This window comes from Puma concolor, chromosome A2 (assembly GCF_028749965.1).
Source record: "Puma concolor isolate L17-30 chromosome A2, mPumCon1.1.hap2, whole genome shotgun sequence".
NCBI lineage: Eukaryota > Metazoa > Chordata > Mammalia > Carnivora > Felidae > Puma > Puma concolor.
In genome coordinates, this window is record NC_141668.1 from 30,957,314 (window position 1) to 30,971,465 (window position 14,152).

The following is a 14,152-nucleotide window of genomic DNA, read 5'->3' on the forward strand; positions in this document are numbered from 1 at the left end:
TGTTTGTTATAAAACAAAAATAAGAATGATTAGACATAAATAAATGTGTATGTATTTTAAGCTTTACTGGCTTCATCTTGGGGACTGTCCCATGCCACTCCCTCCGCTTGCTCAGATGTACCATTCCACTTTGAAAACTACTGATTAGAGAAAGAGAGAGAAATTAAACACTTGAAACATAATGAAGTAAGTGCTATGGTAGACATGTGCCCAAAGTATTCTGGGGAGCTAATCAGGGGGTGGGGTGGTAAGGAGAGGCTTCCTGGAGAGGAAAATATAGCATCGGGAGACCTGGACCAAGATGAGAAGACTTTTAGGAGCACAGGACAGCATGGACAAGAATGTGGAACCCTGCAGCAGCATTATTGGCATGAAGTGAAACCAAGAGGCTGGGAGGAGCTGGGAGAGAGGAAGGGCCAGATTATGGGGGCCTAGAAGGGTCAGATTACGAGGCCTGGTATCGTCGGGCTAAGAGACATGGGCTTGACTGGGGAGTCAATTTTGGGGTCTTCTCTAAAGAAGCCTCGCTACTCAAGTTACCAGAAGGTCCCTGTTCGAAGGCAGCATCTCCTGTTAAGGACCAGGCATGGAGATAGCTTCATGACAGGGCCTGGCGTAAGTTACAGCAAATTTAATGAACAGAAAAAGATGCCACTTCTTGAGGAATCTCAGGACCATATCTTCAACTTTTTGTTGATGAACTTTTGACTTGGTTCAATAGCAGGAAGAAAGTTAAGTTGTTTTATGATTCTCATAAAATGTCATCTGATAAAGAAAATCCGTAACTAGACACATCGGGGTCTCCTTTGTATGTAAGAGTGTATATCTCATTTAGGTGAGAATCATAAATCATACCTCCTGACATGTCATAATGGGTAAATCCCTCCCTACGCAGCGACTGTAATTTATTATTTAGAACACATGTTCAAGAACAGGGATATGCCCACGCTTGCTCACCGTGCGTGCCAAATTGCGATTTGTACTGCTCATTTGTGAAACTCATTTCCCATTCAGGTTGTGGTGTGAAGTTCATGGTGAGGGTAGAAAAGCTCCTGAGTGTTTTCTTAGACTTTTTAGATGAAGGGAGACTTAGATGAAGGGAGACTTTTTAGATGAAGGGGTCGTGAGGCCAGATGGGCAAGCAGGAATCTCAGAGAAGATGCTCCCTGTTCCTCTTATCTTTTTGGAGGCATTTTTGGTCCCCACCTTTGGATTGACCCCACTAGACTCCACTGAAAGAAAAGTGCTGGGGAAGGAGAGAAACAGGGAAAGTGGATAGTGGCACCAAGGTGTCTCATTCCAGGTCTGTTCTAGAATCAGGCAGGATTCAACACTATAATTCCAATTTGACATTATGATTTTCCTGCTTCTATTAATGCTCAATATATGGGAGACATGAGAGATCATTCTCAAGGATTTTTTTTTTATATAATCAAAGGAAATTAAACTTGTTTCCTTAAGACAGTTCTTTGGCTGACATAGTCTACGTACTCTGTAGAAATTATAGTACTAAGTGAACTGATAGTGTGAACAAGTCAGATTCCCTGTCCTCGTACAGCTCACAATCTGGGAAGACTGACACCAAAGAATTAATTACATACTTAGCATTTAAATAATTGTGGAAACTCTCATGGAAGAAAAGCATGGAGTACTATGAAAATGTATAATAAAGAAACAAATCAGAGGCTGAAGAAAGGCTTTCTGGCACAAGTGACTTTTTGGCTGATATCTGTAGATGAATATGGATTCACAAGGCAAAGAGCGGAGGGTGAAGAGAAAAGCATTTGATTAACTGAAATATTTCACATATTAAAATAATGCATTAATTACATGTGTTACAGTTCATACTAATGAAAAAGTTGTGTAGTACCTTGATTTTTTTTGTATAAGGATAGTTCAAATAAGCGTACACTCATCTATATCAAATAATTTTTTTAAGAGAAGTGACACCCAATGTAATAGTCACCTTTTGTGTCCCCAGATGGACAGATCTTTAGTTCAGGCTGTGAAATGGCTTCAATGTAGTCAGAGGAAATAGGCTGTAATCCACAGGCTTCTTCTGGGTGAATCAGCAAACCACAATCCTGCATTAAAATGATAGATAGAAATTAGCTGCAATGAACATGACAGATAGTAATAAAATCTAAAGAATAAGATTTTTTTTGTGCCAAATAAACTTTATAGATAAAAAGGAGCAACTGCTTACCCTTCTCACGGTATTGGGTTGTCAGAAATTGTTTGTGCTAGAAGTAGCTACTTGCATTGAGGGATAAATATAAATTCCAATGGCAATTCAATCTTTACTTTGGCATTGACATTCATTGTTGCATTAATACTGTCACTGATATTATTACTGCCCTGCCAGTTTTTAAAGAAATGGATGCAAGTTTTACTTTAAAAACATACCTGTGTGTTGTTGATTCATTAAAAATATACTGTATTAGAAGACCATATATCAGGTGAATAAAAAGCCATTAATGTGAAAAAGTGGGAAATATTTGAGGAGAATTAACAGACAAATTCCATTTCAATTCACATTTATTAAGGACCCATGATATGTCAGAAATGGAGTCAAATACACATATTTTTTTTCAAAACATGTTCATGTATTTATAAAAATAGGTAGCATCTCACTGCAGTGAGTATCATTGTAGAGGCACGATATGTACAAAGCAATTCATTCTCTAGTCTGACATGTGCAGTGGAGAGCAGCAGTTTGGCTCTGAAACCTCTCTTCAACTCTCCCCTATACTGGCAGGTTAGAATACTCTCATTTTCACTTAGCTTTTCCTTCTTCCCTTCCTTCTTTCCTTCCTTCCTTCCTTCCTTCCTTCCTTCCTTCCTTCCTTCCTTCCTTCCTTCCTCTCTTTTTCCCTTCCTCCCTTCTTCCTTCCTTCCTTCCTTCCTCCTTCCTTCCTTCCTTTTTCCCTTCCTCCCTTCTTCCTTCCTTCCTTCCTTCCTTCCTTCCTTCCTTCCTTCCTTCCTTCCTTCCTCTTTTTCCCTTCCTCTTCTTCCCTTCCTCCCTTCTTCCCTTCCTTCCTTCCTCCCTTTACCCTTCCTCCCTTCTTTCCTCCCTTCCCCCCCTCCTTCTCTCTGTCTCATGCACACACGTGCTCTCTTTTCATTGAGGTAAAATTGATATATAACATTATGTGTGTTTCAAGCGTGGAACATTACAATTCAACGCGTGTACACACTACAAAGTGATCTCCTAGCTTATTCTCACAAGGTATTGGGACCTGTACCTTGCCTGTGTCCCTCCATCCTCCTTCACCTGATTCCACTGCCTCCCTTTTCATCAGGCTCTCACAGTCTATCATGTTTTGGGGCAGGTAAAAATGCTATTCTTTCTATCGGGAGTGCTTTCCCTCTCATTTTTCCTGGAGAGCGTCTTTTTGTGTTTTAAGTCTCAGCAAAGCCTTCTTGAAACTCTAGCATGATTATGTAGCCCCTCCCTAGTCCATGTCACCTCCGCTTGTTTCCTTCATGCCCTTCACCATTTGGTGATAATTTGTTATTTGTGTCTTTTCCACCAGACTGAATACTACATGAGAGCAAATAATTATTTCACTCACACATATACCCAGTCCCTACCATACAGTAGGCAAATATTTATTGGATGCATAAATGGTTAGGCTCAATTGTCTCTCACTTCATATCATAAATTCTCGGTAATGGAGAGAAATAATGAATGGGTTTGCCCTCCTCTTTGCTCTGTAACTGTCTCTAAGGAGCAATTTCTAGTCACCATCCCTCACCCTTTCACATAGCCTCACACCCAACTCAGATTTCCACATCTCACATGAGAAAGTTCAGGATAGTAAGGAACAAAAGGAACGAGGGTGATGTACAGACTTCTTAAAATCTTGATTCAGTATACATATTTCCATTTTTAAATTAATGAATGAAACTGGAATTTAGAATACTGATTAAAGATTAGGAAAGTGATTTGTGTTAAAGTGCTCCTTATAAAAATCAATTAAAATGACACAAAGTTAATAAATGTTGTGAGGAGTTTTTGTCTGAATAAACATCTATGTACAATATGTATGAGTGTGTGTGTGTGTGTGTGTGTGTGTGTGTGTGTGATATACATCTATACATTTATTTTTGGTGCAGGTTGGACCTTTTTTTAAGGCTAGAAAAATGACATTAAGCATTTACAGAATTGCAAAAAAATGTTTACATCAAACATTAGAGAAGACAATGAGAAATATCATTATACACTGTTGATGGGATTGCAAATTAGTTCAGCTACTTTTGGAGGAAAGTTTATACTAAAATAAAAAAAAAATCACAGACTCCATAGCCTTGATATCAGACTTCTCAGAGTCTCAGAGTCTTCTCAGAGATTTCTAAGACACATGATTGAGAAAACAACTCAAGAAATGCTTTGTTACAGAATAACATATGCCATGTGAAACACACCATGGACACGCCACCAAGGCACCTAAACTCAGGTACTTCAGACTGAGATGCTGTGTTCAATGTTTTAATAAAAAGATGCCTTTCAGTGCATATATATATATATATATATATATTTATGTGTATAGATATAGATAGATGATGATGATCATGATAGATAGGTAGGTAATAGATACATAGATAGTAGATTGATTCATGCAAATAATGTTGAGACATTTCTAAAACTCTGGATTTAGATAAACCTTTGCCTGAAGATTAGTTTGTTTGGGATCTTTCTGGTGTACGTATGTGTGTGTGTGTTTATGGACAAATCCTAATATTCACACGGGGGGCATTAGAAAGTCCAGACCACAGCTGACAGAGTCCCAGCTACTCTCTGTTGAAGCCCAACATGTAATTGACATGGATCCATCACTGAGAAAAATGTACTGTTACATGTGCTGATCTGTGGGGGGCCCAGCTCAGTCACCGAATTAGTGGGTGTGGGCTATTTGGGGTGAGTTAGTCATGGGAGCTTTTCTGAGGTAACATCTGAACTGAATAATGGGAAAATCAGGGAATGAGAACTATGAGAAGAAATGTCATGTCAAAGGCCATAAGATAAGGCAGGAAAAGGATTTATCTGACATCTTAAGTAAAAAAAGAAAGTCATTTTTAAGGAACTCATATGCTGACAATCTACATTTTAATGATCAAATCACAGAATCTTTCTTGAGATGGCATCTCCGAGCTTGTCTACTACAAACTCCTACTCAGAGGAAGAACAATTAATTCATAACCTGGTCATAAGCATTTTTGAATACATCTTCAAAATGGAAAAGTATTAATACCTAGAACGTGCAAAGTGCCATGCTGAGAATGCAAATCCCTGACCTCACGTGGCACAGTCTAGCTCATTGTCAGAAGTGTCTTCCTAATCCTGCACTGAAATCTACATCTTATTTGTTCTAATTATCTTCATAGATGCAGCTTAAAAAAAGTTTAATAATACAGAAGCATGTTCTGACTTCAAAGCTTCTGAAACAAATGGACGGCAATATAGTATGGTAATCTTTTATTTATTTTTTTTATTTAAAACAAAAAAAAATATTTTTTAATCTTTATTTACCTTTGAGAGAGAAAGAGACAGAGTGCTAGTGGGGGAGGAACAGAGAGAGAGGCACATACACACAGAATCCAAGGCAGGCTCTAGGTTCTGAGCTGTCATCACCGAGTCCAATGTGGGGCTCGAACCCTCTAACTGTGAGATCATAACCTGAGCCAAAGTTGGATGCCCAACTGACTGAGCCACCCAGGCGCCCCAAGTATGGTAATCTTTTAAACTGTTCAGTCGGTTAAGCATCCGACTTTAACTCAAGTCATGATCTCATGGTTCCTGGGTTCCAGCCCTGCGTCAGGCTCTGTGCTGATAGCTTGGAACCTGGAATCTGCTTCATGGATTCTGTGTCTCCCCCTCTCTCTCTGCCCCTCCGCCCCCTCATACTCTGTCTCTCTGTCTCTCTCTCTTTCTCTCTGTCTCTCTCTCTCTCATAAAAATAAATAAAACATTACATTTTTTTAAATAAAATAAAATGAAATGTTTAGTGTTTGCACTTTCTGAATACCCAGGATCCCACGTATGAGCCTTTGATAATAGAATAAACATAATGTAGAACACAGAAAAGCAGAGTGGGAGGCAGACTGAGGGACCACTCCCAGACTGAGTGAACTTTGGCCTGTCTTTGTGTCTGAATTGCTACCTGGCATGGTGCTATTTCTGCCTCAGATGGACGCTCCCATCAGCTACTGTTCTGTGACAGTTGGTAGGATCAGACATGTTGGTTCTAACTAAACAGCCATGACTCTAGGAAATTATTTTTCTTTAAGTTAATTTATTTATTTTTGAGAGAGAGTGGGGAAGGGGAAGAGAGGGGGAAAGAAAGAAAGAATCCCAAACAGGCTGTGCACTGTCAGTGCAGAGCCCGATGCAGGGCTTGAACTCACAGACTATGAGATCATGACCTGAACCAAAACCAAGAGTTGGATGCTTAACCACCTGAGTCACACAAGCACCCCCTAATCTAGTAAATTCTAAGCACAGGAATCAAAGTAATATTGCAAAGGATAGATATAGCAGAGGTTAGGAGAGGGAGAGCAGATTTTAAGGTAAATGAAACTTAGTCATATTCTCCTTTCTGAGGTTTAGGTCAAAGAATATTCTATTGTATTCTGTGTTTCCTTTTTTATTTCTCCTTAGCAGTTAATCTTTGTTTGCAGTTCATAAATCTTAACCCTTTAGGTTAAAGTCTTCACTATTTTGGAAAGCCAAAGCAGCCCGCTGACGTGGACATTATTCATTTTCTGGCTGCAGCCAAACAATGTGACTCTTAAGGTTGAATGAGACAAGCATATGGCTAAATACAGACCTGAGTCTGGAAACAGAGTTGAGGGAGTAAGGAGAAGAAAAATGGTATCTGTGTAACTGGGTGGGCTCTGTGCACAGTTTATGAACTAAGAGAATAGTGGCATACATTGGAAAGAGCACCACTGTGTTAAGGGATCATACTTTCAAATTTTGGTTCCAGCTTTGCCATGAACTGGTTGTATGATATTGAGTAGGTCACTTGATCTAGTTTTCTCAACATAAAATGGGGAAGGGTGGAAGAAAAAGAGGGTGGGAATTGCATTAAATGATCTCTTAAGTACGGCAGCAGACAAATGTTAGGTGCCTACAGAATACCCATTCTCCTTTCCTCCTTTCTAACAAAAGACCTTTGTTTTCTTGTGCAGAACAACCTATCTAGCATTAAAAGAAGAAGAAGAAGAAGAAGAAGAAGAAGAAGAAGAAGAGAAGAAGAAGAAAGAGGAGGAAAAGAAGAAGTTCTATTTCTCAGTCTTCTTTGTAGCTAGACATAGCCATGCAACACGATTCTGGTCAAAATAAGTAAATAAATAAAATTAGTAAGTGAATGTGGACATTGGCTATGAATTTCTAGAAGTTTTGCTTCCCTGATATAAGCTTTGCCTCCTTGATGCTATACATTTTTGGTCACTCTGTTTCTTGATTCTGCTTGGAATGCAGATGTGAGCCTGAAGGGGGAGCAGCCATGCTGTGACCATGAGACGGCCATGAGCAGAAATTTGAAAGGGCCCAGGGCATAGATGAGGCTACAGAGATGCAGTGCCAACTTTGGGCTGTCCTCTGTGCTTCTTGCTGTGGAAGAGAAACAAACTCATACTTGGTGAAACCACTGTGGAGATAGAATATGCAGCCAAACTTCTCTTTTCCTCTGTCTGTGAAACCTATTCTTCTCTGGCCATATGAATCTTTTTGAGCACTGCCTTAGCTATTAAAAGTGCTTACCCCTACCAGTAACAAAATTTAAACTATCTTGAAAGAAAAAAAACTCATTAGCATCTCTCCTTTCTTTCTTCACTGGGGTGATTAGTAATTTGTTCAGGCTCAGGCATATTCATGAAAATGAATGACAGCTCTTTTGGTCTTAAGTGTCATCCCTTGGAGCCTCAGAGTCTAGATCCACAAAAAAAGGTGGTATTTAGCAGAGTTGCTTAAAATGGCCTTAACCCCAGAGAGCTCCACATTTAGAGTACATCATTTTGCTGGAGAGTTCACAAATTCCTTACTGGGTTGTCATAGCTCTCACTAGAATCCAATGAGATAATTATCAGGGATTTCCTTGTTCAAACATGTGTAGAGTATATATGTTTAGTATATAATTTTAAAATTTTACTAACTTTTCATGAAATGTTGTAGCAACTAACAGAAGAATCTTAAGGTGCCCTTGGTTTTACCGCCTACTTATCCATGAATCCATGATCACTATTTCTTGCTACCAATTTTTCTGGAAACCTATTTAATTCCTTAAAAACATGTTTAGCCATAAAGGAATTTGTGGTGTTTCTCATTTTTGATGTGATATTACCATATTTTTAGAGGCACGGACTATTTGATCTGGTAGGTATTTTTAAATCTTACTTGCTTTTCTGGCCCCATGGAATCACCCTTTCAAGATGAAACAATTATCTCCTTCTCCTACTAAATAATGAAAAATGCCCATCTAAATTTAAAAATACACATTCAGTCTCTAAGAAATCCACACCTTCCAAGGTACCCATTTCTTCCTCTCCTCCTGGACCACTGCTTTTTCCTGTAAGTCAGTAGTGACTTCTCAAACTTGGCAATCCTGGTACAGTTCCTAGGGAGGCAGGGTCCCCTCTATATCAAGACTGGTCTTTCTGACAAGAAATTGGGTTCCTAAAGGATCCTAAAATTTGTCTGGAACAACAAAAGACCCCAAATAGTCAAAGCGATTTTGAGAAAGAACAAAGCTAGAGTTTCCTGATTTCAAACTATATTGCAAGCTATAGTAGTCAAAATAGTATAGTACTAGCCCCAAAACCAAACACATAGATCAATAGAATAGAACAGAATAAGAGCCCCCAAGCCCCATTTATATATGGCCAATTAATCTATGACATAGGAGGCAAAAATATACAATGGGGAAAAGACAGTCTCTTCAATAAATGGTGCTGGAAAAACCAGAAAGATACATGCAAAAGAATAAAACTGGAGAACTATCTTACCCCATATATAAAAATAAATTTAAAGTGAATTAAAGAATTGAATGTAAGATGTGAAACCATAAAACTCTTAGAAGAATACATAGGTAAAAACTCTATGACCCTGGTTTTAGCAGTATTTTTTTTGGACCGTTCTCCTTACACAAGGGTAATAAAAGCTCAAATAAACAAAAGGGATTATATCAAACTAAGAAGCTTTTGCACAGTGAAGAAAACCATCAATGAAACAAAAAAGCAACCTATTGAATGGGAGAAGATATGTGCAAATCATATCTCCAATAAGGGACTAGTATACAAAATATATGAGGAACTCACATAACTTAATGTAAAAAAATTCACAAATAACCCAGTTAAAAAATGGGCAGAGGACTTGAATGAACGTTTTTCCAAAGAAGACATATAGATTGCCAAAAGGCACACAAAAAGATCGCAACATCACTAATCATCAGTGAAACGCAAATGAAAACTACAATGAAATATCACCTCACACCTGTCAGATTGGCTATTATCAAAAAGACAAAAAATAACAAGTGTTGGCAAGGATGTCGAGAAATGGGAACCCTTGAACACTGTTGGTGGGAATGTAAACTGGTGTGGCCGCTATTGAAAACACTATTGAGTTTCCTCAAAAAAATTAAAAATAGAGCTATCATAAATTCCAGCAATTCCATTTCTGTATATTTGTCCAAAGAAAATGAAAATACCAATCCAAAAAGATACATGCACCCCTATGTTCATTGTGGTATTATTTACAACAGCTAAGATATGGAAGAAACCTAAGTGTCCATTGATAGAAGAATGGATAAAGAAGAACTGATATGTATGTATGTGTGTATATACGTATATTTATAATTTTATATAAATTATATAAATATATAATAGAATATTACTCAGCTATAACAAAGAAGGAGCTCTCGCCTTTTCCAACTCCATGGATGGAGCTAGAGTGCACTGTGCTAAGTGAAATAAGTCGGAGAAAGACAAATACCATATGATTTCACTTATATGTAGAATCTAAAAACCAAAACAAATGAACAAATGAGACAAAGCAGAAACAGACTGATAGCTATGGGAAACAAATCTTTGGGGGACTTGCAAAATAGGTGAAGGGGGTTAAGAGGTACAAATTTTCAGTTATGAAATAAATGTCATGAAGATGTAATGTATGCTGGGGAATATAGTAAATGATATTGTAATGACTTTGTAAGGTGAGAGATAGTAACTAGACTTATCATGAGGATCATTTTGTAGTGTGTAAGAATATTGCACCACTATGGTGTACACCTGGAACTAATAAGATACTTACATTTTCATTTAAAAAGAAAGAAAGAAATGACGTTCCTGAGGAGCTAATTTCACTATCTTGTTCCAAAAGCAAAGAATTTTTTTTTATCTTCACATTGTCTCTAAATTGAACAACTGCTTTCCTTGTGTTGTAGTCAGCAAGCTATAAAATACTGAATAGTTCTTATGTGATTCACATTATTAGATACCTAATGAACATTCATAGAAAATTAGCTGAGGTATATATTAGCAATAAATAATTACAGCATAATCCACCTGAAATCATTGTTTACATACCACATTGGTCCTAAAACTGAACTTTTTCATTAAGAAAAGAGTGCAATGCCTATAAATTCATATGAAAGGAGACTTATATCCTTAATGGGAGGCATTTTGAAAATATCTTGCAAATATAATTATTCTGCTAAGACTTTATCCTACAGGTATACTTTATAAAGTCTGCAAGGGAATTTATTAGAGTGCTTTGTATAGTAACAGAAACTTGACACAACTCAAGCATCCTTCAATAGGGAACTAGTTAAATAACATCCATGTAATGGAATATTTTGTAATTCTTAGAAGAAAAGGATACAGAGTAAAGATATGGAGCAGTACAAAAGAAATTTTATTAAGAGCAATAAATCAGCTTGCAGGACATTATGTATACCATTTACTTATTTAAGTTTACTTATTTAAGTAAAAGAAAATGCTAAATATTGTATTTGCCTGACTGTGCCTATGTATTGCCGGAATGATGCACAGATGCCTCTGAACAGTGGCTCTACTGGAGATTAAGAACGGTAGGCCAGAGATGAAGAAGCAGAAATGAACTTCTTCCTTATGTTTTTCAAGATTTTGCCATTAGTATGGCTCATGATTATATTTTTAAAAATATCTATTTAAGTGAAGAAAATAATATTTAAATTTTTTAATGTTTATTTTTGAGACACACACACACACACAGAGCATAAATAGGGGAGGAGAAGAGAGTGGGAGACACAGAATTTGAAACAGGCCTCAGGCTCTGAGCTGTCAGCACAGAGCCGGACGTGGGGGTCCAACTCAAGAACTGTGAGGTCATAACCTGAGCTGACGTCGGACACCCAACCCAGGAGCCCCAAGAAAATAATATTTAAAATGGAAAAGTAAAAGAATGGAAAATCAGAAAAGCCCTGGCAGTTCCTTTAAAGGTATACTATTTTTCTGTGCCATGACAAACTGCATGGCTTAGAATGACAGAAAACTTATAAAACTTGCTACTGAGTAGATGTTCTTTTTTTTTTTTTTTTTAATTTTTTTTTTCAACGTTTATTTATTTTTGGGACAGAGAGAGACAGAGCATGACTGGGCGAGGGGCAGAGAGAGAGGGAGACACAGAACCGGAAACAGGCTCCAGGCTCTGAGCCATCAGCCCAGAGCCCGACGCGGGGCTCGAACTCACGGAGCGCGAGATCGTGACCTGGCTGAAGTCGGACGCTTAACCGACTGCGCCACCCAGGCGCCCCAAGTAGATGTTCTTTTGAGAAACAGCATACAATTGAGGCTCCTGGGTGGCTCAGTCAGTTAAGCTTCCAACTTCAGCTCAGGTCATGATCTCACGGTTCATGAGTTCAAGTCTTGTGTCTGGTTCAGAGCCTGAAGTCTGCTTCAGATTATGTCTCTGTCTCTCTCTAACCCTCGCCCACTCTCACTCTCTCTTTCTCTCAAAAATAAATAAACATTAAAAAAATTTTTTTAAATTTTTTAAAAAAGAAACACCATACAATAAAATATTTTTATTGAGGAGCAGGAGACACTTTGACTTTTATTTACAGTTTGTTCTAATAAAATATTTCCAGTGAGTAAACTACCTATGCAATTGCCTTAGTTTGAAGTTTAATGCAAATGAGTAACTATACTTTGTGCAGGAGGGATGGCTAATAACATTGCTTTTAAAATTGGGACACTATATGCTAACTAATTTGGATGTAAATTAAAAAAATACAATTAAAATTAGCCTAAAAAAATTGGTCTTTTTCAATGCTTGATGTTTCTGTTTTAATGAGAGTTTATAAATAGGTTTTTAATTTTAACGGCTTTTAAGGAATAATGGAACTTGGTGTTGGGTAGCAGAATTATAAACGCAGCTTGACTTGCTATTTGTGTTTGGAATTCATAGTCTTACATGTAACTGATTAGGACCCATGTAATAATGAGCCATCAATAGGATAAAACAGTTGTGTGTTTCTTTCCTTAAATATCAGCTGAAAGTGGCCATATATTATACTACCTGAGACTATTAAGCTGGTCCCCAGTGAACTCAGGAAAAGGGGAAATTGCAACAAATTATAAACAGATGAATTAGTTCTACTCAATTAAATTTATTAATATGACATCAATATTTGGAATACTTCTATATATTTCTCATGCATTCCACATCCCTGAACTAATATGCAATTTTCTCTCTTTTAATCTAGATGGCCTCTCACTTAGCTAGGACGGAGCCAGCGTGATCCTGCTTGCTGCAGTCCATTCTGAGAGGCACCCTGTATTCTCAGTTTTAAAATGCATATGAATGTCTGGGTCCATGGAATGGGGTCTGGAAATCTAGTGAGACGGAGCCTGTGAGGAGACGGATGCTTCCCACTTCCGGTGAGCTGGGAACCCCAAGGAAAGCAGCCTTTGTTGTGGTCTTTCAGCACTGCTGGTTTGGGTTGCAGATGGAATCCAGAGGGTAGATGTGAATGCAAATGAAAAGAAAGAATGAATTTATAGGTTTCGATATTTGAAAAAGTTCAGTTCTTTTTGATTTGTGAACAAAGGAGTGTGGAATTGGAACTGAATGTGTGACCATAGGGTCTCTCGTGTTTGGAAGCATCTGGATCAGTTTGAGAAGTGACAGAGTAACAACAGTCATAGCAACTAGAAAAGGTTGTTTCCTATTTCGAAGGAGCAAACCCATTATCTGTAGACGGAAGCAGAAATAGTAGTGCTTGGAAAGAGGCAGGAGGCTACGGAGATATTTTAAAGGACAACTTTTCATTGTTGTTTACTTACCAATAACGGTGACACCAAATATAACAACATTTGCCACATATTAAGTAGCAGTCAGGTCTTCCCAGGAAATACTGATCACTCATGGTGAGTATAACTGCTGATGAATTTCAGCAGGGACAGTCCCACTTGTCAATAGCCCACTAATAAAGTACATGGAGTTGTGATCCTTAAAAATGTAGCTTTGGTAGGGAATCATCTGTGTGAGTGGCACAAATAGAGTAGAATATTTTATTTTTAGCATTTATTCATTTTTTGAGAGGCAGGAAGAGACAGTATGATCAGGGAAAGGACAGAGAGAGAGGGAGGCACAGATTCCAAAGCAGGCTCCAGGCTCTGAGCTGTCAGCATAGAGCCTGATGTGGGGCTCGAACTCACGAACCATGAGATCATGACCTGAGCCGAAGTCGGATGCTCAACCGACTGAGCCACCCAGGCGCCCCATAGAGTTGAATATTTAAAAAAAAAGTTTGGGGCACCACTCGGGCACTTCCTGCCTACATTCATCTTGGTGACTGTTACACAAACACACCTATACCTACACACACCCATACATGCACACGCAGGTGCACACACACGATGATCCTTAGAATTGTGGAATTTTGAAATTTTAAGGGAACTTATGCCAAGTGACATGTGAAATATGCTAAAAAAGAATGATCTCATTACATGTCTTAAGTTATAAATTCCACCTCTTTTGAGGCTTTAATAGTAATTATTTAGCATTAAGAGTATTTTTAAAGATCAACCACTGATCAGCATCCTATACATCCACAGTTAAGCTCAAAGCATGCTAAATGTGGCTACATTCTGTTCAGAAGAAAATGTG

The 14,152-nt window shown here is 38.1% G+C and overlaps 1 protein-coding gene across 6 annotated transcripts in view; it reads right to left on the reverse strand.

Annotated features, from left to right (window-relative positions):
• CPED1 (cadherin like and PC-esterase domain containing 1) overlaps positions 1-14,152 on the reverse strand; it is a 278,325-nt gene that overhangs the window by 43,680 nt on the left and 220,493 nt on the right. For all 6 annotated transcript variants that reach the window (XM_086691526.1, XM_086691507.1, XM_086691516.1 and 3 more), the window contains one exon: positions 1,967-2,084. In XM_086691526.1, coding sequence (XP_086547652.1) covers positions 1,967-2,084 — 118 coding nt within the window. The remainder of the gene's footprint in view (positions 1-1,966; positions 2,085-14,152) is intronic.